The sequence below is a fragment of the Nicotiana tomentosiformis genome, chromosome 12 (genome assembly GCF_000390325.3).
Source record: "Nicotiana tomentosiformis chromosome 12, ASM39032v3, whole genome shotgun sequence".
NCBI lineage: Eukaryota > Viridiplantae > Streptophyta > Magnoliopsida > Solanales > Solanaceae > Nicotiana > Nicotiana tomentosiformis.
This window is the reverse complement of record NC_090823.1, coordinates 113,946,508-113,969,956: the sequence shown is the minus strand read 5'-3', so window position 1 is coordinate 113,969,956 and position 23,449 is coordinate 113,946,508. Positions and strand designations below refer to the sequence as shown.

Genomic DNA, 23,449 nt, shown 5'->3' with positions numbered 1-23,449 from the left:
TTTATTTTGGTGTGACTGAACCCCAGAGAGAAGCTGCCTACGTATCCTTTTGGAATCAAGTCGAACGTAGTTCAATGACTCAGAAGATTTTATTATTATTATTATTATTATTATTAGTATTATTATTTTTTACAAGTACACGGGTTCTAAAAGGAGGGAAACCCAAGAAGACAAATATGGCTCAAAAGGTTTAACAAAAGGGTGACACTTATTTGGGGTAGTAAACAAAGATAGCCTTCGTTATCTCGATCTGAGAAAATTGATGCGTGGAAATTCTTCAGTGAGTATGTATCAAACATAATATCTTTTGACTGCATTTGCGTTAATTATCATGTCTGGTACCAGTCCTTCTTCATCTACCAAGTGCAAAGCCCCTTTTGGTAACACTTTCTTGATGATGTAGGGTCCTTGCCAGTTCGGGGCGAACTTTCCTTTAGCTTCTACCTGGTGCGGAAGGATGCGTTTTAAAATGAGCTGGGCTACCTCAAAGTGCCTTGAATGCACTTTCTTATTATAAGCGCGTGCTATTCTTTGCTAGTATAACTGGCCAAAACACACTGCTGCTAGCCGTTTTTCATCAATCATCATTAGCTGTTCTAATCTGGTCTTGACCCACTCGGTGTCTTCAATCTCTGATTACACAATGATTCGGAGAGAGGAAATTTCAACTTCAGCCGGTATTACAGCTTCAGTTCCATAAACCAACAGATAAGGAGTTGCACCCACAGATGTGCGAGCAGTCGTGCGGTATCCCAAAAGAGCAAAAGGCAACTTTTCATGCCATTGCCTGGATCCTTAGATCATCTTCCAAAGGATCTTCTTGATATTCTTGTTAGCTTCTTCAACGGCTCCATTAGCTTTAGGCCGGTATGATGTAGAATGGTGATACACAATTTTAAATTGCTCGCATACCTCCTTCATCAGATGACTATTTAGATTGGCTGCATTATCAGTGATAATGGTCTTTGGGATACCAAAGCAATAGATGATGTTGGAATGAACAAAATCTACCACTGCTTTCTTGGTGACTGCCTTGAAAGTAACTGCCTCCACCCACTTGGTGAAGTAATCAATGGCGACCAGAATGAATCTATGCCCATTTGAAGCCTTTGGCTCGATTGGCCCAATAACATCCATTCCCCAAGCAACGAAAGGCCAAGGAGAGGACATGGGATGCAACTCCGAAGGAGCCGAGTGAATCAGGTCACCACAAATCTGGCATTGGTGACACTTGCGAACGAAACTAAAGCAATCTCGCTCCATAGTAAGCCAATAATACCCTACCCGCAGAATCTTCTTCGCCAAAATATATCCATTTATGTGAGGTCCGCATACCCCCCGAATGTACTTCATTCATGATCCGCTTAGCTTCTGTGGCATCTATGCATCTCAATAAGTTCAAATCTGGGGTCCTTTTGTACAAAATTCCCCATTCAGGAAGTAATCGCCTGCGAGCCACCTTATAGTTCTTTTTTGATCTCCTTTGGCATGCTCTGGGTATTCCCTTGTTTTCAGGAATCGTTTTATGTCATGGTACCAAGGTTTACCATCTGGTTCTATCACAATAGTATTGCAGTAGCCGTGTTGATTCTGAATTTGGATTTGCAGTGGATCAATATGGGTATTTCCTGGATAAGGGAGCATCGAGGCTAAGGTAGCCAAGGTGTCGGCTAGCTCATTATGAAACCTGGGAATGTACCTAAATTCGATGGATTTGAATCTCTTGCTCAGGTCTTGTACACATTGTCTGTATGGAATAAGCTTGATGTCTCGAGTATCCCATTTACCTTGGGCTTGCCTAATAAGCAAGTCGGAATCTCCCATAACCAATAGTTCATGCACATCCAGATCAAGGGCCATTTTTAGACCCATTATACAAGCCTCATATTCCATTGTATTATTGGTATAGAAGAAATGAAGTCGGGCCGTTGCAGGGTAATGTTGTCCAATAGGTGAGATAAGGATTGCCCCAATCCCAACTCCTTTGATATTGACAGCCCCATCAAAATACATTTTCCATATACGTATGTCATCCAAAACTACTTCTTCTATTGAGTTGACCTCTTCGTCTGGGAAGTATGTGCTTAGTGGCTTGTAATAATCATCAATTGGATTCTCTGCCAAATGATCTGCCAAAGCCTGTGCTTTCATTGCAGTGCGAGTGACATAGACGATGTCGAACTCTGTGAGCAGAATCTGCCATTTTGCGAGCCTTCCAGTGGGCATTGGCTTTTGAAACATGTACTTCAAAGGATCCATTCTGGATATGAGGTAAGTAGTGTAGTCCGGGATATAATGCCTCAGCTTCTGAGCGACCCAAGTCAAAGCACAACATGCTCTTTCTAAAATGGTATACTTAACCTCATAATTGGTGAACTTCTTGCTCAAATAATAGATTGCCTGTTCCTTTTTTCCTGTTGCATAATGTTGCCCCAGAACGCATCCAAAGGAATTATCCATCACCGATAGATATAAAAATAAAGGCCTACCAGGTTTTGGTGGGACCAGTACATGGGGTTTTGACAGATAATCTTTGATCCTGTCAAAAGCTTTTTGGCAATCGTCCGTCTACTTGATAGCAGCATCCTTTTTCAGCAACTTAAAGATGGGCTCGAATGTGTTTGTGAGCTGAGCAATGAACCTACTGATGTAGTTTAAACTCCCGAGCAAACTCATGACTTCCGTTTTATTCTTCGAGGGTGGCAGATCTCGAATGTACATTATCTTAGATGGATCCAATTCAATGCCTCTCCGGCTGACTATAAAATTGAGGAGTTTCCCAGATGGCACCCCAAATGCACACTTGGATGGATTGAGCTTAAGGTCATACCTTCGGAGCCGCTCGAAAAACTTTTTCAAATCACGCACATTATCAGCTTGTGTCTTTGATTTTATGATGATATCATCAACATATAATTCAATCTCTTTGTGCATCATGTCATGAAAAATGGTGGTCATGGCCCTCATGTAAGTTGCCCCCGCATTCTTTAAACCAAATGGCATAACCCTGTAACAATAGGTACCCCATAGAGTGATGAAAGCGGTTTTTTCTGCATCATCCTCATCCATTAGAATCTGGTGGTATCCGGCATAGCAATCCACAAAAGATTGTATCTCATGCTTAGCGCAATTATCTACAAGTATGTGGATGTTTGGTAAGGGAAAATTATCCTTTGGACTTTCTTTGTTTAGGTCCCTGTAGTCAACACAGACTCTGGTTTTTCCATCCTTCTTTGGCACAGGCACAACATTTGCCACCCAGGTGGTGTATCATACGGCTCTAACTATATTGGCGCTCAGTTGCTTCATTATTTCCTCTTTGATTTTATCACTCATGTCCGTTTTAAATTTTTGTTGCTTCTGTTGGACTGGTGGAAAATCAGGATACATGGGAAGCTTATGAACCACTAAATCAGCACTTAAACCCGACATATCATCATAAGACCAAGCAAACACATCTTTATATTCAAATAAAATTTGAATCAAGGCATCTCTAGTTTCTTGTTCAGCGTGAGTGCTTATCTTTGTTTCTTTGACTTCTTTATGACCTCCGATATGAATTGGCTCAGTTTCATTGAGGTTGGGCCTAGGCTTGTTTTCAAATTATTCCAACTCTCTTTTTATTTCCTCAACAACCTCATTTTTATCATATTCGACCTCTTGATGCATTATTTCAAAATTAGACAGCTTTTTAAGATCTGGGCGTGAATTTTGCATGCATGTCATGTTATTAAAGCCGGCATTAACAAAACTGAAATGGAAACAAAATGACAAGATTTAGGAAAAGGAAAAGATACAATACGAAATTGAACTGCATTTCATTGAATTTGAAAGGATAGAAGGGTTAACATCAAAACAAAATAATCATACTGAGATATTTGGATTACAACCCTGAAAGTAACCCAAATTATAAAAAGAAGCTGCAAAAGCAAACCACCAAGACTCTTTCCTTGTGGGGAGAGGAGTTGCTTCCCAGTTGTTGAGCATGGTGTCTGGGCCAATTAGTTGCACATCGGCACAGCTAGTGCCTTCACCAACCTGGATCATATTCACTTCAGAAAACATCTCGCTGAGGTCATGGCAAATTTCATCAATGTTTGCCTGTGCCGAGGAATTTTGACCCTCTTGGAGTCGTGGCTTAACAAAAGTGTACAAAATGTGAGGGATGGGCTGCTGCAAGACCCAACCTTGCTTTTTGCGGTGCTTAGCTTTATCTTCATCTGCTTGTGTTGGCCTGAAACCTAAGCCAAAAGTACCCTTGTTGCTAAAGGGAGAGATGGGTTCCGAAATTCCTTGCAATGATGCCTCAAGCCTTTTCCTGGCTCATAACCTTGTCTCAGCATAAGTGCAGCCACCATTACAAATGTGGCGGAAAGACGAGGATGCAGAATGTTCTTTCCTTCTTCAACATGGTCCACAACAACCACTTCAAAAGCCTGATAGACAATGGACTCGCACCCTTCCTTGGCCTCAATACACGGAATTAATGGATCTTTATAAATGGATAATTCGTCTTCTCCGTGAACAATAATATCTTGCCTGTCATGTTCAAACTTGAGCATCTGATGCAAGGTGGATGGCACAGCTCGAGCCGTATGGATCCATGGCCTTCCAAGAAGAAATTTATAAGAAGTTTCCATGTCCACTACTTGGAAGACAATTTCAAAAATCGACCGGCCCAATTGTCATGGTGAGGTTGATCTCCCCAATAGTATCTCTCGCTGAGCCATCAAAAGCCCGGATGCGAATTTTGCTGGGTCGAATTCTGTTTGTATTGATCTTCATACTTTGCAAGGTAGAGAGAGGGCATACATCTACACTCGAGCCTCCATCAACCATGACTCATTTTACATAATGCCCCTCACATTTGACAATAAGGTGCAAAGCCCTATTGTGCCCGACTCCCTTCTCTAAAAGTTCATCATCATTAAAGGAGATTCTGTTCACCTCGAAAAATCTATTGGCCACCTTCTCTAACTGATTTACGGTGGTCTTCTCTGAGACATGTGCCTCGTTTAGGATCTTGATTAGTACACAGGCATGCTCTTCTGAGTGTATGAGAAGAGATAACAGAGAGATTTGAGCAGGAGTCTTTCTCAACTGGTCAATGATTGAGTAATCCTGAACTTTCATCTTTTTCAAAAACTCTTCTGCCTCTTCTTCAGTGACTGGTTTCTTTATTGGCATTTGGTCTTCTCTGATTTGCTTGGCCTTCCTCAATTCTTCTGGAGAGTAACACCTCCCTGATCAATTCAAACCTCCAGTTTCCCCCACTTCTTCTATGATTTCCCTGCCTTTGTAGGTCACCACAATTTTGTTGTAGTTCCAGGGAATGGTTTTCGTGTTTGTCACGCGGGGTTGTATGGAAGGCTTAATTATGATCGGCTCTGTTATACCGCTCGTACCACCCTGATTCTGCCTTATGATGAGGTGACCTCCAAGGACATACAACCTTGGACTTGGAACATTGGAGTGAACTTCCAACCTTGAGACATTGGGAACAAATAAAGTTGCCTTTTCTAAGCTCGGGTCGCCTTTCACAATCAACGGCTTGGTTCTCTCTTGAATCGTTCCAGCTGTCATTTCTTCTTGACCAACCAGCTTGCATTCTTGATCTCGGCCAAGCATTCCTACAAAATGAACATCATTGCGTAATGGCAACGGGTTATTGGTCACATTAGAAGGGTCCTCGCCATTCGTGACTATAATCAATTTTTCAGCAATGAGTCTTTCTATGGCTCTTTTCAGGGTCCAACAGTCATCAGTGCTATACTCCAGAGCACCTGAATGATATTCACATCTAGCATTTGCTTGAAATTCACGTGAATCGGGATATATATGGTGGGGAGCGATGGGTCCAATCACGCCTATCTGCTTCAACTTCTGGAACAGACTAGAGTATGATTCAGCCAATGGAGTAAATATTTCCACCGGCCTCTGCTCTCGACCATAATCCTGCCTAGGACGAGTATTATATGGTGCCTAAAAAGTTTGCTGCTGAGGTCGGGGAAATCTTGGAGCTGGTGCTTGTACCTGTTGATTGGGAGGCCGAGCATAGGATTGAGCATTAAACACTGTATACTGTGGCAGACCCACAGAGTACTGAGGAATTGGGGAGGGATAGTAATGTTGAGGGTAGCTGGATTGCCCATGCTGAACTTGCACATAAGGGTGCGATGCCCCTCTTTGAACTTCCCTGGATCCTGAAGTCATCATGGACCCTTCATCTCTCTTCTTTCTATTTGCCAAATTTCTCGACCCATTTTGGATATCTTGGGTGGTGGCTTTGAGAGCAGCTTGACTTACAATTCTGCCAGTCTTGAGGCCATTTTCGACCATCTCCCCTATCTTAATTGCTTCTGCAAAAGGTCTAACCATCGCTGACATCATGTTCTAAAAGTAATCAGGCTCTTGAGCCTCCAGAATAACAGTGATCAACTAATGGTTATCCATGGGTGGCTTAACCCTAGCCGCTTACTCCCTCCACTTTATGGCATATTCCATAAAGCTTTCAGTCGGCTTTTTCTTCATATTTGACAAGGAATTGCGATCTGGTGCAATATCAATGTTGTATTGGAATTATTTGACGAAGGCTCAGGCCATGTCATCCCAGACATGACAGTGATAGATATCTTGGTCAATGAACCATTCGGAGGCTACCCCCACAAGACTTTCCCCAAAATAAGCCATCAATAATTCTTCTTTTCCACCTACACCCCTCAGCTGGTTGCAATATCTTTTCAAGTGGGCGATAGGGTCGCCATGTCCATCATACTTCTCGAATTTTGGGGTCTTGAACCCTGGTGGCAAATGGATGTGAGCGAACATGCATAAATCGCTGAACAAAACACTTTTGTGACCACCTAGTCCTTGTATGTTCTTTATGTTTTGTTCAAGACTTTTCATTTTCCTGGCCATTTTATTCGGCTCAACTGATTTGGCAGGCTTTTCATTTTTCACTGGTGATTCGTATTGAGGAGTCAGATTGTGTGGAGCTGAGACCTTGAAAGCCATATTTGGAGAGTAGTATTGGCCATCATAAACATGAAATGGTGGCTCGTTGTTTGGCCTTGTCACAGAAGGTGGTGGCAGGATTGCATATACCGGTGCGCCAGACATGATGAGAGGAATGTTCCTGACCGGTGCGACTGGAGGTCGCACATTAGAGATACCAGGGCTAGCATGGAGGCTGTAGTTTGGCACATACCCTGGTGGTAGAATGTGATCACTCACTGCATGGAGCGGTGGTTGAGTAGACCGGGGTACGGTGGAAGTTCCCTCTGAGGGACCCTGGGGTGGAGGCTGACCAGAAACCCAAGCTTGATATACATGAGACAGTTGTTGTCTCAATTTTCTTATTTCCTCCGACTCTTGCTCAACTGACTGACCCTGGGGATTATCACTGACCAACTCGATTTCATCACTGTTATCCATTACTACCACTCCCTTTGATCTGGTGAAGTAATGATGTGTTGCCAGTTTCACCACAAACCAACCACCTTAAGCTTACTTTATAAGAGACATCAAATGTGTTAGGGTTAGACATTTTATTGATATGAATCACATGTAATATGCCATGCTCCTAACATCATCACAATTTCTAACATGCTTTTGGAATGCTTCATGTTTCATTCCGGCTTACCATGTTATTTTTTATTGACGCTCTTATTTTTTTCTCTCCATTTTTTTTCTTTTTACTCGCGCCTCATTTTTATCCCTAATCTTAGAATTGTTGAAAAATATTTTGATCGAACCTTTTGGGGGTTGCCTACGTATCATGTCGCTGCATGAATAAGATCATTACGTAGTTCAGGGTAAAAAGTAATAGTCTTGTTTTTTTTTTCAAATCAATTCCAAATACAATGACAGAAAGGAAATTACATCGAAAATGACTTAACAGACTCTAACAGGAATAAAATACAATGATTAAAAAAACTCAACGATGACTCAAACTAAAATATTATTGGGTTTGAAAAGTCTTAACGACTACGACGATGTTTCAAACTCCACAATATTTGCTTTCAACCACTGGAACATCTGCTCATGGTGACGCTGGCCCTGGCTGACCCCCCCCTCAATATACGGTACATCCTCTCTAACTCTTCTGCAAGATGACGGGCAAAGGTAGGTGCATGATCCAAAAACTTCTCATAATTCATCCCTTGACAGTTCACATAGCTTTTAGTGGTATAAACAACCAAATCACGGACTTGCTCTTTGAAGTACTGAAAGTTCTGGTCTCGATCTTGTAACTGCTGCTGGCGAGTAGTGGCTATCTCTCTTATGTGTCCCTCGTGATTTAAAGCTGACTCCAACTGAGCCTGAAGTCTAGCCTGCTCGAGTGTTACCTGAGCCCTCTCCCTATCAAAATTTGCATGTTGGTAGTCTCTATTGTACCTCATCATTTCTTTCAATTCTGCCTGAAGTTGAGCTTCCAAACGTACCCAATGGACCCTCTCTCTCTTGAACTGAGCCCTCTCTTCTTCAAGTTCTGTTGCTTGGCGATCCTTTCTAGATTTGGCCTCATCATTTAACTGTACAATTTTTTCCTTGGCATTGTCCAATGCCTTTTCAGTTTTTGCCAAGATGGCGTCATAATCTTGCACCTTTCCGATCAAATTGGCAATGGTTTTCTGGTCTTTCCAACTTCTGACCGGTACCTTGGAGGCTTTCTTCATCTGTTGAAGTTGGACATGAATGGCTTCATTTTTGCGGATCAAACTCTTCTTTTCCCCTTCAGATTCTTGTTCTTGCAAGTCTTTCTCAAAATGGAGGTTCCTCAGCTTTTCTTCCAAATATGGATAGTTGCTTGGTATCCCTTTTCCTTTTCACCCCAAGCTAACCGTTCGTGGATCTTATCATTAAAGGCTTGAACATGCGGCCTTTTTGCGGGCCTTTCGGGCTCGAGATCTGGTTCATCATTTACACAGGACTTCTTCTCAAACCACCTAGAATAACCCGGATCTACCTCACCTCTCGCAGTATCTGGTACCTGGGTATCATCTTTCAAGTAGCGACAACCATTCCAAATTTGCTGGATTAAAACCCGAGGGAGTGGGGCTTCGGGGTGTAGCTCAATCACTTGCACGCTCAAATCTTCATCCTCGGGCACTATCTGGTACCTTCCTAGTTGTCTTAGAATTCTCTGTGGCGCATACGGTTGGACACTTCTCAAACCCAACAACAGCAAATAATTTCTTAAGGCCGATATGTGTATCACCTCTCTTACCGGGAGACATCCTAAAGTCCATTCAATTTGACTTGCGTTTAAAGATCTTAGGTGGGATATCCAGGCTTCCACCCCTTCTGGAGAGTTGTAATCTTTTACTCTTTCTTTATAGCTCTCAATAAAATTATCCGTGCTCGGACCATAGCTCATGAACTTGGGGTGACGTCGGAGATGCTCAATCAACCACATTTGCAACAAAATATTGCACCCTTCGAAATTTTTTGCCCCAGACTTACACAAAGTCAATGCCCGATAAATTTCTGATAAAATGATCGGGGCAAGAGTGTGATTTTCTTTGGTAGTGAGGACTTGTACAACTTTGGCTGTGCGGATATCAATTGTCCGCTCCTCATTTGGGAAGACCATAATTCCTAGAAACGCCACCATGAAGGCGAAGCGACGGTGAATCTGCCATGTGTCCTTATTCTGCTTATTGTTAAGGCCATTTTCATGTATTTCAAACCCATTTGGCTGCCGAACCTGGAGTACAGGAAGTAGAAAGAACAATACCTTTCGACTACGTTGGTCTTTCTGATTTGCTTACTGATGTTCAGAAGATCAAAGAATCGGTGTACAGAGAGGGTCCTCGGGAATATGAGCTTCTAGTTTCTCAAATCTCTGCCAAACCCGGAATATCCAGCTATCTCTTCTAAAGTGGGAGTAAGCTCAAAATCTGAGAAGCGGAAGATATTGTGAACGGGGTCCCAAAAAGTCACTTGTGCCTCAATCAAATTGTTTTGTGATTTAACTTTCATAATATCTGTGAGGGATCCTAGGTGCTTGGTGACCCATTTCTGACCATCTTTCCCCAAGTCATACCACCACATCTGAAGCTAAAGTGGAGCTTCGTCTACAACCTTCAAATGTGCGTTCTGAACAATGCTCATTTTGTACCTGTGGGTGGTTAAGGTAAGGGTTGACGCTAGTTCAAAAGACAAAACCAATGCACTATTTTTGTAAAATAAGTTTTTGTAAATAACCTAATTTTAAAAAAAAAAGTCAAAGCCCCTTCATACTTCTAAGGAAAACTTTAGGACCAAGGGAAGGACATTATGGTAAAAGTGGTGCCAATTGACAGACACGTCCGTTCTTGCTAGTACAGTCCTTTGACAATTTTGAAGATGTTCTAAGGCTATTCTGACAGAAACGGCTCGGGATTAACCGAAGTTGGGTCGGCTTATTTGGACAAAATAAAAGAAAAAACTAGACACATTTCTTTCTTTTGGTTATTTTTACAAAAATGGGGTCGAACCCTATGAAGGTTGCTTACGTATCTCACATCCGGTGAGAATCACACTCGCGTAGTTCGTAAATATTTCAGGAAAGGGATGACACCTTCTCTCTCTCTTTTTTTTTTTTTGGAAAATTTCAATCTTATTTTGTAATAATCATTTTGGGGTAAACTTTTGACAAGGTTTTTGGATTTTCAAATACCGATATTGTTTTTTTTTAAAAAAGGGTAAATTTTCTCTCCTTTTTTCTTCCTTCTGGTTTTCTCTCAATTCTTATTTTTTATTTTTTAGAGCTGGTCAACATGAACAAACCGAATCAAACATAATGTACATGTAGCACATAAGATGCATCAGGATAGTTTTGTAATTTTCAAGTATACCTGTCCTAGACTGACCCAACCCCTGTGTTGAGTCCCCAAAGTCAAATGCACATGATGCAAACAAACGTTCCTACTAGGGATCCGGCATGAGGATATGTTATTGTAGGTTTAAAATTCTGGGCGGAGTATTTTAGACCTGGATTACCTAAGCGGACAGCTTGAGCCGAGGTGGGGGCAACGTACCGGGTGCACGAAAGTCTACCCGACCTAGTTACTGATCCGGCCTCGTTCTATTTGGTATGACCTCTAACAGAAAAGTAGGCCACGCGCACGTGTAACTCATAAATTCAGAAAACTCAGAAGGGAGGCATAAGAATGCAGTTTATATAGTTCAAATAATATCAAAGCGGTAAATGATCGGCAATTAGCACATTAGGCCCACAAACACAGTAATATCAACAATAAAGAAAGCCAAGTATAGATCATATTACAAGCTCGAATTCTGAATCCTGAACCAGAGGTTCTGGGTTCTTGTTCCCCAGCAGAGTCGCCAGAGCTGTCACACCCCTTTTATACCCCCCCAAAAGATATGTATTATGGATTGTTGTGGGTTAAATAGTTTTTTAAAGTGACAAATTTGAGTAGGGATTATTTTATTTACAAAGTCGCCACTTGGAATTGATTTTTTGGGTGTTCCAAGTCACCATTTATTTGAATCCCTAGTCAAAGGAAGAATTGACTCTATTATTATTGGTCTGCAAAAATAAAGTCCGGGTAAGGAATTCTGTTGAGCGGGAAGAAGGTGTTAGGCATTCGCCGAGTCTTGTGGTTCTAGCACGGTCACTTTATTGACTATATTTGGCTTATATTATTTTTGGATAACTTGTGTTTTATTGGTTCTCATGTTTTACCTATGTCCGCTTTTATTGCTTGATTAGATTTATGAAAATTATCTTGAAATAAGTCACGCGTACGTGTACTCATTTTTATTTGGCGTCAAGAATCATGTCACGCGTACGTGTACACAATCAATAACACATTTATTATTATTCGAAGTTGATTGGTCAAGTCACGTGAACGCGCACTTGTATTATTTTCTTAAGCTAATTTAAAATTATTGTAAGACCAAGAGTTTATGGATAGGAAATTATTTGAAAGTCGGGGAATATATTAGTTATTTAAAGTATTGAAAAGTTATCCACACTGAGAAATATTTACAACTTACTACTCTATCTTTGAAATTAGGAGGCATTTATCCATTATAGAAGAATGAACTAATTTATTAGTCTAGTGATAAAATTATTGGGCCTGACAGATTTATACTCAACCCAACCCATGTCTAATTCTTTCTTTCCTATTAAATGTGGTAACTCATTTCTGGTTTACTTACTTGAACTTCAACGCATGACCCATTAATATGGCAAGATCTTCATTCTTAATTCTAAATAGCAAATCTCATTAAGATGAAATACTATTCAAATAATCTGTTGACAAATCGCTTGAAACATGTAAAAAGAAACTACAACATGATAATGTATATAAATAAAACAACACAAAAAATTATCACATGAACAGACTCTATAAGAACATCACACAAAACAATGAAATAATTAACAAAGGGAGGATAAGCAATGAACCTTTAAGAAAAAAATTTCCTTCAGAACTTGATTAATGCAAAAATAATTTAGAGCCGACAAGTACACCAAACCAAGGGCAAATCGGCAGATGAGCAGAAAATCTAGCGACGAACCTTCTAAAATTCGAGTTAGGACCGAAACTCGATTGTACCTCGTGAGGCTGCTGGTTTTTGGCGTGAGAGAGGTGACTATCAATGAAACTTCACAAGGTATTTTTAGGCTTGAATTTGAGGCATTTTTGGGTCTTAAACAGGGTGATGAATTGCTTGAATTTTCGAAAGAAAGAATGAAACGAGTAGAAATTCCCTTAGCGCAGAAGAATAATTTTTTTTTCTCTCAATTCTCTCCTCTATTTTTTTCTTCTTATTTTTCCTCTTTTCTCCTCACATTTCTCTTCTATTTATAGGAAACAAATTCGGAATTGTTTCAGATTTATTTTTATTTTATTATTTTATTTTATTATTATATTATTTTTTAATTTAAAAGAATTCCACTTCCCATTTTTCTTCTTTTTAAAATAAAATAATTCCCCACTTTCCTTTACTTTTATTTTTTAATTTCTCACTTTTTTTACTTTACTTTTTTTTCCCCACTTATTTAATTTTCTTTTTTTAATTTCAACTTATTTTACTTTTCTTTTTTTAAATTTTCACTTTCTTTTACTTTTTTTTAAATTTTTTTAGCTACCTTTACTTTTATTTTTTAATTTCATATTTCTTTTACTTTCATTTTTTTAAATTTCCACATTCTTTTACTTATATTGTTTTTAATTTTCCACTTTCTTTTACTTTTTTACAAAACTAATTTCCACCTACTTTTACTTTTAATTTTTTATTCCATACTTTTAATTTTCCTATTATTTTATTCCCATCCTAAAATATAAAAAAAATATTTATTTTTTCGGTTTTTTTAATTTATTTTATTTTAAAATAAAGATATAAAAATAAAAATAATACTAATAATAATAATTTGACCTTTTAAATTATTTTTAATTCTTACCCTATATTAAAAAAAAAATATAACAAAGCTAAAAAATTATATATTAAATTTCTAAAAATATTTACATAGTAAAATGTGGTAAAAATTCAAATATAGTCAAAAATCAGGTCCTCACATTATAAACTATCTTTCAACTATTATCTTAATTATTTTTTTCAAGTATTAATTATATAACATGCTAGTCAAACTAAGATTCCAGGTTAATAACTAATAAAATACAAATAGCATAATTATTAAAACAGTGCAGAGTGCAGAGGGAGAATAATTTTTTCACACTCCATTCTTAATTTTAGATTTTAGAGATAACGCCAACACCGGCAAAAGATTTGGTAACGGAGAGCTATCAGTAACAGCACAGAAGCGTGTGGAAATTAAATAATATATTATCCGGATGGCTAACTAAACACACAAAAAAAAACCCTCTTTAATGTGCTACCGAAAGTTAATTATCTTAAGTTTTAATAATTTTATTTAACAATATTCTGAATGACAAACTTCAAAGCCATATCTTTCGCTAAATTGCTAAATCTCTAAATAGAATTTTGGCCAAACCCTGTTACAAATCTGATAGGAAGAGTGATTTCCAAAAATAGGGTGTTAAGCAGAAAAAAAGTTATTTAATCTTAAATAAAATGCGTTGTGCTTAAAATTTAAAACTACAGCTGTATGGGTCAAAATCCATCTTTAGTCGAAATGGAATTAGTAAAACATTCCTAGGACGCCACGTGTCGAAGTAATCTAATTATCAACGAAGGCCGTGGTCGAAGAGTCAGCAAGACTGAAGTCGAGGAGTTGTCTTCGAGGCCGAGATCGAGCACCGTTGACAGAGTTATAACGGCTAGTTTCAAGATAGGACACAAAAGCGAATATTCTAATGGATATTCTCTCCATTTGTACTGTTAGAGTTTTTTAGGAACATGTTCCCTATAAATAGAAAGAAACAAAATAATAGGGGACATGTGATATTCATTTGTAAAGTATACTTTGACTTTAGAAAGAGAATCGAATCTTATTGCAAGCACACAAACACAACCTTTTTACTAAGATTCGTGTCTATACTTTTCCACCGGATCCGAGGATAACTCAGATATTCGAAGGATTGTCCATCACTCATCATTGTCAAAAAGAACATTCATTGATTCCATCTTTTCTTGGGTGACTCATTCATTATATTTACTTAAATACCATTTATTGCTATTCATCAATATTTAATGCTACATTATTGCATTTGACTTCTTAAATATTAGTTGTATGTTACCACTGCTACTAAAACATATCTACGTTATATTTATTGCACCTCTGAGAACTTCATCTTTGGAGATATTATTGTTAACTAAGATTAACCCTCATTTATATAAATTTAATTAGTTGAACCAAGATCTATATTTTTTGGTCAAACAATTTGGCGCCGTTTGTGGGGATTTCTTAGTTAAATTTTTAGTTTCCTCTAGATCTACAATTAACGCAAGTCACTAACATCAAAAACCCCGAGATCTCCTTTCTTTGTGCGTACAAAACCCTACATGGCAGGTAACCAAAGAGAAAAGACAAAAATAACAAGTGACTTCCCAAGCAACCTCATGAATGTTACCAACGAAAGTTGTGAAATAGTAGGCGAGGACGTGAAGCCCAACGCGTCTCCTAGGCGTGAGAGGCTGCCTCCCCTACACTACAACATAACAAAACACAGTGGAAAAGGGGCCTCCACGTATGCAGAAGAAGGGATGCCCCCAGCTGTGAAAAAAATTCTCGAAGCATGGCTGACCGACACGCTTGTGAGCATCCTCAACAAACCTGCTCCAGGCATGACAACAGAAATCGCAAGAGCCTGCATGATACAACAAACAGACGAGCATTGCAACCGACCAAACCCTCCATCGACAGGTATAACTCACAATATTACTAACAGTGCAGGTGACAACACCCTCGCCGCCATTCTAAAAAGAATGAAAGAAATGGAGAATGAAAACAAAGCACTCCGAGACCAGATGAAAGAACATCAAGAATGAGTCAACAAGATACCGGGCGCTCCTAAGCTATTGCCAAAAAGGGATGCCGGCAGGTTCATAGAGCAGCCGTACATCGATAACACAGCCCCGCATGCCATACAAAAGACTTGTAAAATGCCGCCCTACCTTAGGATATACGACGGAACGACAGATCCCGAGGATCATGTGACTCACTACGTCACCGCCGTGAAAGGCAATGACCTCGCCAAGGAACAAGTGTCCTCTATTTTGCTGAAGAAGTTTGGCGAAACTCTTACGGGAGGGCCCTTAACATGGTATTCAAAGCTACCAGCCCGCTCCATACAAACTTTTGAGGAAATGACCAATAAGTTCCTATCCGCCCATGCCGGAGCCAAGAAGGCCAAAACAAGAGTAAATGACATATTCGCTATTAAGCAGTCCTTGGGAGAGGGACTAAGGGACTTCCTCGCCCATTTCAACAAAGTAAGGATGACTCTACCGAAGGAATCCGAAGTCATGGCAGTCACCGCTTTCCAGAACGGATTGAGTAGGGATGGTTCAAGAGAAACTAGAAACTGTTGAGCTGATTGATGAAATATCCCCCAACCACTTTGGACGAAATCCATAATGCTTACTGTGCAGAGGTCCGGGCAGACAAGGACGACCTCAATAGACCAACTCACTGGCTAACCTCGGTACAAGCTGAATCCAGAAAAGAATGAAGAGACAACATCAGGAGGGATCACCCTGTCCCGCGACCCAACATGGAACGACATCAACCTTATGTCAGGGCGGTTGCCGCCCCTTCCCACCGCTATGAAGAAGGCCCATCCAGGCCAAGGACAAGGACTCATCGGAACGAAAAATATATGCCCCCTTTACTATCTGCTCACAATTTTTGTATGTCACCTACAGAGATAGTCTACACTCTTGAGAAACTCGAAACGAAAGTAAAGTGGCCGCCGAAGATGAGTTCAGATCCAAACACCAGGAAATCGGACGCGCTCTGTGAGTTCCACCAGGAACGTGAGAACAAAACAGAAGATTGCATCTCCCTCAAACAAGAAGTCATAAACATGTCGCGGCAAGGGCACCTCAAAGAGTTGTTAAGAGATAAGGGGAGAACCAACTTCGCTAGAGGACGTGAACATCAAGGCCCACCAAAGTCGCCATCGCTAGCTCATACTATCAACATGATCATCGGAGGTGATGACGACACCTCTATCAACGACGTGAAGTTCACCACCACCCACAAGCTCAAGCGGTCTATCATCCGCGAATGGTACAGCGGACTCGAAGAAAGTATCATTTTTGATGAGTCGGATGCCGACAGTTTGACTTTTCCTCATAATGATGCCCTCGGTATTACTATATGTATTTTAGATACCGATGTCAAATGCAACATGGTGGACGATAGAAGTGGAGCATGCATTATCCATCCCCGAGTCTTTACCCAAATGAGACTCGAGGATAAGATAATGTCGCTATGCATCACGCTAACCGGTTTTAATAATGCAGTTGAGCGGACATCCGGGGAAATTACACTCCTCGTCTTGGCCGGCGGCATGACTCTAGAGACAACTTTCCACATCATGGAACATGCTACAATGTACAACGCCATAGTGGGAAGACTATGGATACATCCCATGAGAGCCATCCCCTCCAGCTTATACCAAGCAATTAAATTCCCAACACTATGGGGAATATTCAGCATACGCGGGGAACAACGCACATCTCGAGAATGCTATTGCATTGCCTTGGATAGCATAGCAACCCAACAGAAAAAGACAAAGAAAAAGAGGAATACCAATCAACAGGGCTGAGGTAGACACAAGAAGAGACCGGGGACGTCATCATGGATCCCGACACAGTCGAGGCTACAAATTCGACCATAGAAGACCTCAACCCCGTTCAATTAGATCTCAACGACCGAAGAAAAAAGGCCTATATCGGCTACAAACTCTAGGAACCAGGTAAATTAAGTCAATTCTTAATATCTAATGCAGATTTGTTTGCCTTCAACCATGTAGATATGTCGGGCATCCCAAGGGAAATTACCACACACAAATTAAATGTTGACCTGTTCCACCCCCAGTAAGACAAGTCAGGCACAAATTTAACTCCACCATTAACGATGTAGTTCGCGAAGAAGTGGAAAAACTGTTAGAGAACGGCTCCATCAGGGAGTTGAAGTACCCTAAGTGGATCGCCAACGTAGTGATAGTAAAACAGAAAAATGGGAAATGGCGGATGTGCGTGGATTTCACAAATTTGAATAAAGCATGTCCGAAGGATTTGTTCCCATTGCCCCACATCGACCAACTCATCGACGCAATAGTTGGGCACGAACTATTGAGTTTCTTGGACGTTTACTGAGGCTATAACCAAATCCTTATGGAGGAAGAAGACCAGGAGAATACCATATTCATCACCCACCAAAAAACATATTGTTGTAGAGTCATGCCGTTTGGGCTGAAGAACACGAGTGCTACGTACCAAAGATTGGTAAAAAAAGATGTTCAAAGACTAGCTCCACAAGACCATGGAGGTATATATAGACGGCATATTGGTCAAGTTCGAAAAGGCAGAGGATCACATCGATCACTTGAAAAAAACTTTTGACATACTAAGAGGGTACCGAATGAAGCTGAACCCGGAGAATTGCGCGTTTGGTGTAGCCTCGAGGTTATCCCAGACCAAATCAAAGCTATCGAGGAAATACCAGAACTCTTAACCACCAAAAAGCAAGTCCAAAGGTTGACTGGTCGAATCACCACCGTATCAAGATTTATCTCGCGGTTGTCTGATAGATGTCATAAATTTTTGTACTCAAAAAAGATAACGACCTCGAATGGACTCCCGAGTGCGTCCAGGCTCTGTGAGAACTGAAGGCATACCTATCATCCTCACTGATAAGTGGGCATTTTGACTACTTATTAGCACCTTTTAGCTTTTGTTTTAGTCCGAAAATATTGAATCGTGTTCCCAGAACTAATGAAATTATGAAAAAGTGTAGGAATGCTGGAAGTTTGGTCTCCCGAGATGAAATTCGACTCAAAAATGAGTGTGCCAAAGCACAAGGCAATAAAGGGCGGAGAAGCACAAATGTGCGGTCCACAAATGAAATTTTGAGTTGAGGGCCCGCAACGACTACATTCAAGGTTAAAAATCACTATGGTTCAATTAAACCACTCGATGATTGCCAAAGTCAATACAAGAGTCACAAAGTCACTAACTAGAGCTATTTCTTTCAAAAATACTTGTCTCTAACCATAAGCACATAGTTAAGTATGTTGGTACCAATTAAAGCATGGTTGACTCTTCGAGCATGACTTAATTAGGTCTTTTTATTCTCCTTGCCATTGTGTTTGCAATTGAGAAGTTTCGCCCGTACTTGATGGGTGCAAAGGTCATTGTCCACGTGGATCATGCGGCGCTTCATCATCTTATGAGCAAGAAGGACTCCAAAGCTCTGTTGGTGAGATGGGTTCTTTTGTTGTAAGAGTTTGATATTGACATCCAGGATAGAAAAGGGAGCGAAAATCAAGTGGCGAATCACTTGTCTCATTTTGGAGGAGGAGGGGAGGCCACATGATGGCCTTGAAATCAATGACTCCTTCCCTGATGAGCAACTCTTGGCTATTTTAATGAAAGATGTGCCATGGTTCGCGGATTTAGAAAATTTCCTTGTGTGTGGAATCATCCCGGATGAGTTCTCTTCAAACCAAAGGATGAAGCTCAAACGAGATTGTCAAGATTATTATTGGGATGAATCATACCTCTTCCGGATTTGTATGGATGGGGTTATTAGAAGATGTGTACCGGAAGAAGAGCACGGTGAAATTCTTGGGGCTTGTCATTCTTCGCCATATGGTGGTCATCATGGTGGAGTAAGAACGACGGCCAAAATGCTGAGTTGCGATTTCTATTGGCTCACTCTTTACAAGGATGCTAGTGAGCTAATGAAAAGATGTGATGAATGTCAACGGGCCGGTGGAATCTCAAAGAAGAATGAAATGCCTCTCACTACCATTTTGGAGATTGATATTTTTGATGTGTGGGGTATTAACTTCATGGGTCCTTTTTTGAGTTCTTGTGGAAACACCTACATCTTGGTCGCCGTGGATTATGTGTCCAAATGGGTTGAGGCCTTTGCTCTACCCAACAATGAGGTGAGAAGTGTGGTGGAGTTCTTGAAGAATAATATTGTCACAAGGTTTGGTACTCCGCGGGCAATTATAAGTGAGGGGGAGGGGGGGTCACCTTTTTGCAACAAGGCTTTCAACACTTTACTTAGCAAGTATAGTGTTACTCATAAAGTCACGACTCCCTATTATCCACAAACGAGCAGTCAAGTGGAAGTTTCATACTGGGAGATAAAGAGTATTTTGTCTAAAACAGTGAATGCTAATCGGACGGATTGGGCCAAGAAGCTTGATGATGCACTATGGGCTTATCAGACGACTTACAAAACACCTATCGGAATGTCACCATACCGGTTGGTGTTCAAGAAAGCTTGTCACCTTCCGGTGGAACTTGAGCACAAGGCGGTGTGGGCTCTAAATGGGGAATGGACACCTCCACTCAGTCACCTCCTCTTGGCCGTTCATCAAATGGGGAATGGACATCGTGGGCCCCCTCCTAGAAGGGCGAGGTAATGTACGATTCCTTTTGGCTTTAATTGACTATTTCTCTAAGTGGATGGAAGCAGGAGCATTTTCCAAAATATGAGAACATGAGGTAATCACCATTATATGGAGAAACATTATCTGCTGATTCGGCCTACCCAAGGAAATCAGTTGTGAAAACGGACCCCAGTTCACAGGAAAAACAATCGCTGAGTTCTTCAAGAAATAGCATATCAAGAGGATACTTTCAACCCCATATCACCCAGCGGGTAACGGGCAAGCAGAATCCTCCAATACGTTCATACTAAATATCATGAAGAAAAAGCTCGAAGATGCTGGGGGACTATGGCCGAAAATACTACCAGAAGTATTATGGGCCTATCGAATAACTTCGAAGGCGAGCACGGGAGAGACGCCCTACTCTTTGTTCTATAGAACCGAGGCAGTAATACTGGTCGAGGTCAGAGAACCAAGCCTAAGGTACTCCTACGAAAGCGGCACGAGTAACGATGAGAGCAGAAGGCAGGAACTCGACGAAATTGACGAACGAAGAGATATGGCATCCATAAGAATGGTCGCCAAAAAACAACAAGCAGATCGCTATTACAACAAGAAAGCAAAGGTCCGGCCGCTTAAAGTCGAGGACTACGTACTGAAAGCCAAAACTCAAGCGAGCAAAGACCCCCGGGAAGGAAAGCTGGGAACGAACTGGGATGGCCCGTACAAAATCATAGCTAAAACGAACAAGGGTTTATTCCAACTAGAGACAATGGAAGGAAAGCAACTACCAAACAACTAGAACATCAGCCACCTCAAATACTTCAACTTCTAAGAGAAAAATCATCTCCCAAGTCACACTCTTTTACCCTCACTTGAGTTTTGTCCCATTTGGGTTTTCTCAAGGAGAATTTTAACGAGGTAGTGAAGGGAACACTTTGAGTCGAAGTACGCGAGGGTAGGACCATTGTTACTATTTCATTGCTCAACTTCTCAATACTCTCCAAGCCAAACAATGAAGGGACTAGGTAGACTGGGACTAGAACACCAGCCAACACCCAAAATCTGTATTTTTCTCCAAGTATGTAACCAAAGCAACAATGTCAAAGCACTAAGAAACCTACTTTTATCAGGACACCTTTTTTCGTATTAAGGTTATGTTTGACCTCGCTCGAACAACACCTACCGGCCCTCGGCCGCGACTTAACGAAATATTATGTTCGAACCCACTCGAACAAACACCTACCGGCCTTTGGCCGCGATTTAACGAGAGGTTATGTTCGACTAAGCTCGAACAAATGCCTACCAGCCCTCGACTGTGACTTAATGAAAGGTTATGTTAAACCCTGCTCGAATAAACACCTATCGGCTCTCGACCACGACTTAACAAAAGTTTATGTTTGATCCCACTCGAACAAATACCCACTGGCCCTCGGACGCGACTTAGCAAAAGTTTATGTTCGACTAAGTTTCGAACAAACACCTACCGGCCCTCGGCTGTGACTTAACGAAAGGTTATAATCGACCCCGCTTGAACAAACACCTACCGGCCCTCGACCGCAACTTAACGAAAGGTTATGTTTGACTACACTCGAACAAACACCTACCGGCCCTCGGTCACTATTTAACGAAAGGTTATGTTCGATTACGCTCGAATAAACATCTACCAGCCCTCGGTTGTGATATAACGAAAGGTTATGTTCGACCTCGTTTGAACAAACACCTATCGGCCCTTGACCATATATCAACAAATAAACACACGCCCTCGCCAACTCAGTCTTCAATGGTGTCGCCACCCTGACCACCGATACCCTCACCATCTCGATCCCCCTCGCCATCGTCACCTTCACCTTTAGGATAAGTGGTATCGTACCAGGCGTTCTTCTCAAGTCGTTCTAAGCGCTCGTTCCCCTCCTCCACATCGGCCTCAGGTGTAGCGAGATCATATCCACAAGCGACTTGAGCTTCAAGATCCTTAACACGAACATCTTCGAGGGCAGCCTCAGAAACGGATCCAGCCGTATACAAATCTCAAAAGACATCTAATTAGGCCTCAACATGAATCCATTCCTCATATAACTACCGAGGAACATTAGGAAAATCTGAAGTCCGGGAAGAGGAAGACTGTGCAAGTAATTGGGCCTTCTCGGCCTCCAAAGTAGCCACTCGATCATGAAGAATTGAGTTATCTTTATCCAGCTCTCTGATCCTCTCCTCGAGTCGATCTTCCTTAGCTCTCACCATTGATCGATCGTTCTCCCGTTCGGCTCAGCGAGTCTTATTCGCCAACTCATGTATCTTCGTCTTCCTCCGAGCATCCAAATAAGAGGACTCCGCCTTTGCAAGCTCCTTTTGTTTCTCGGTGATCTCACTATTGAGGGCCCTCTGGTTGAAGTCGACACTCTTATAACTGCCCCCACAACTCGACCACTTGATATTGAAGGTCGCTGCATTGGGCCTCCATACCACTGCTGACCTACAGCTCCTCTTCCCTACTCCTCAAGGTCCCCTCAAGGATGCTACATTTCTCAGCCTTCACCAAATCATCATCTTTCTCTTTCAACTCGTCCCAAAGGGCATGCATATCGTCGCCTTCGCGAAATCGCCTGCAAATATCTTGATACTTGCCACGATACTCAAAATACTTATCTTTCAAATTCACAAAAATTTCTTTTCGCCTCTTCTCCCTCCAGGTTCTCTCGATCTCCAAACTCACCATTTGCAATCATAAGAAGGAAAGAGAAGAAAAAAGTCAGAATCAAAGACGCCCTAAAAAAAAAAAAAAAGAAAGAGAGAAGAGGTCGAAGCACAAACACTTACCCTAAGATCAAGGCTAGCAATGCTCCTCAACAAAGCACCGACGTCTATATCTTTAAGCTTCTTACCCTCTATCTTGGAACAGAGGGGACCGAAGGCAGGGATTGCATCCTTGGTGTTCTTCAACATGTCACGATCCATGGGGATTGCGATAGTCTTCGTAGACCCCTCCAACCTTATCTCAAGCTAGGTAAGCCCTTCCTCAATCATCCTCAGGTTGTCCGCATCAACGTCAGAACCTGACTCATCACCCCCCTCAGAGATGTCTTTGCCTCTCTCGTTAGTGGGCAAAGAGGTATTTGCGGCTGTCCGAGAAGTCAATGCCTCCACTCACCTCGAAAGGTCGAGAACATCAGCAGTCGTCGCTCCAGTATCCATCATCGTAGAGGGAAGAGACACATCAACATCGACTCCTACCAACCTCGGAGCCCCGGGACTTGGCTCGACACCATCCCACACGGCAACGGTCGCCGTCTCATGCAGCAAAAATCCCCCTTCCGCCACATCGACGGCTCGGGTGACTCCTTCACCCGCGTCCAAGGACCTCCTCTTTCGAGGTTAGAGATCTCCATCACCAGGAAAAGGTATATCGTCCTCATCAATGAGAGAATAAAGAGGAG

At 41.4% G+C, this 23,449-nt stretch overlaps 3 protein-coding genes across 3 annotated transcripts; 2 read left to right on the top strand and 1 right to left on the bottom strand.

Moving 5' to 3' along the window:
- Positions 1-1,398: 1,398 nt before the first annotated feature.
- Positions 1,399-2,151, bottom strand: LOC138903246 (uncharacterized). The gene has a single exon (XM_070191179.1). The coding sequence runs from the start codon at positions 2,149-2,151 to the stop codon at positions 1,399-1,401; it is 753 nt and encodes a 250-aa protein (XP_070047280.1).
- A 13,389-nt stretch (positions 2,152-15,540) lies between these two features.
- On the top strand, positions 15,541-15,969 carry LOC138903245 (uncharacterized). The gene has a single exon (XM_070191178.1). It carries the CDS (start codon positions 15,541-15,543, stop codon positions 15,967-15,969), a length of 429 nt encoding a protein of 142 aa, XP_070047279.1.
- A 182-nt stretch (positions 15,970-16,151) lies between these two features.
- On the top strand, positions 16,152-17,210 carry LOC104116794 (uncharacterized). Its single transcript, XM_009627729.1, has one exon. The coding sequence runs from the start codon at positions 16,152-16,154 to the stop codon at positions 17,208-17,210; it is 1,059 nt and encodes a 352-aa protein (XP_009626024.1).
- Positions 17,211-23,449: the final 6,239 nt, after the last annotated feature.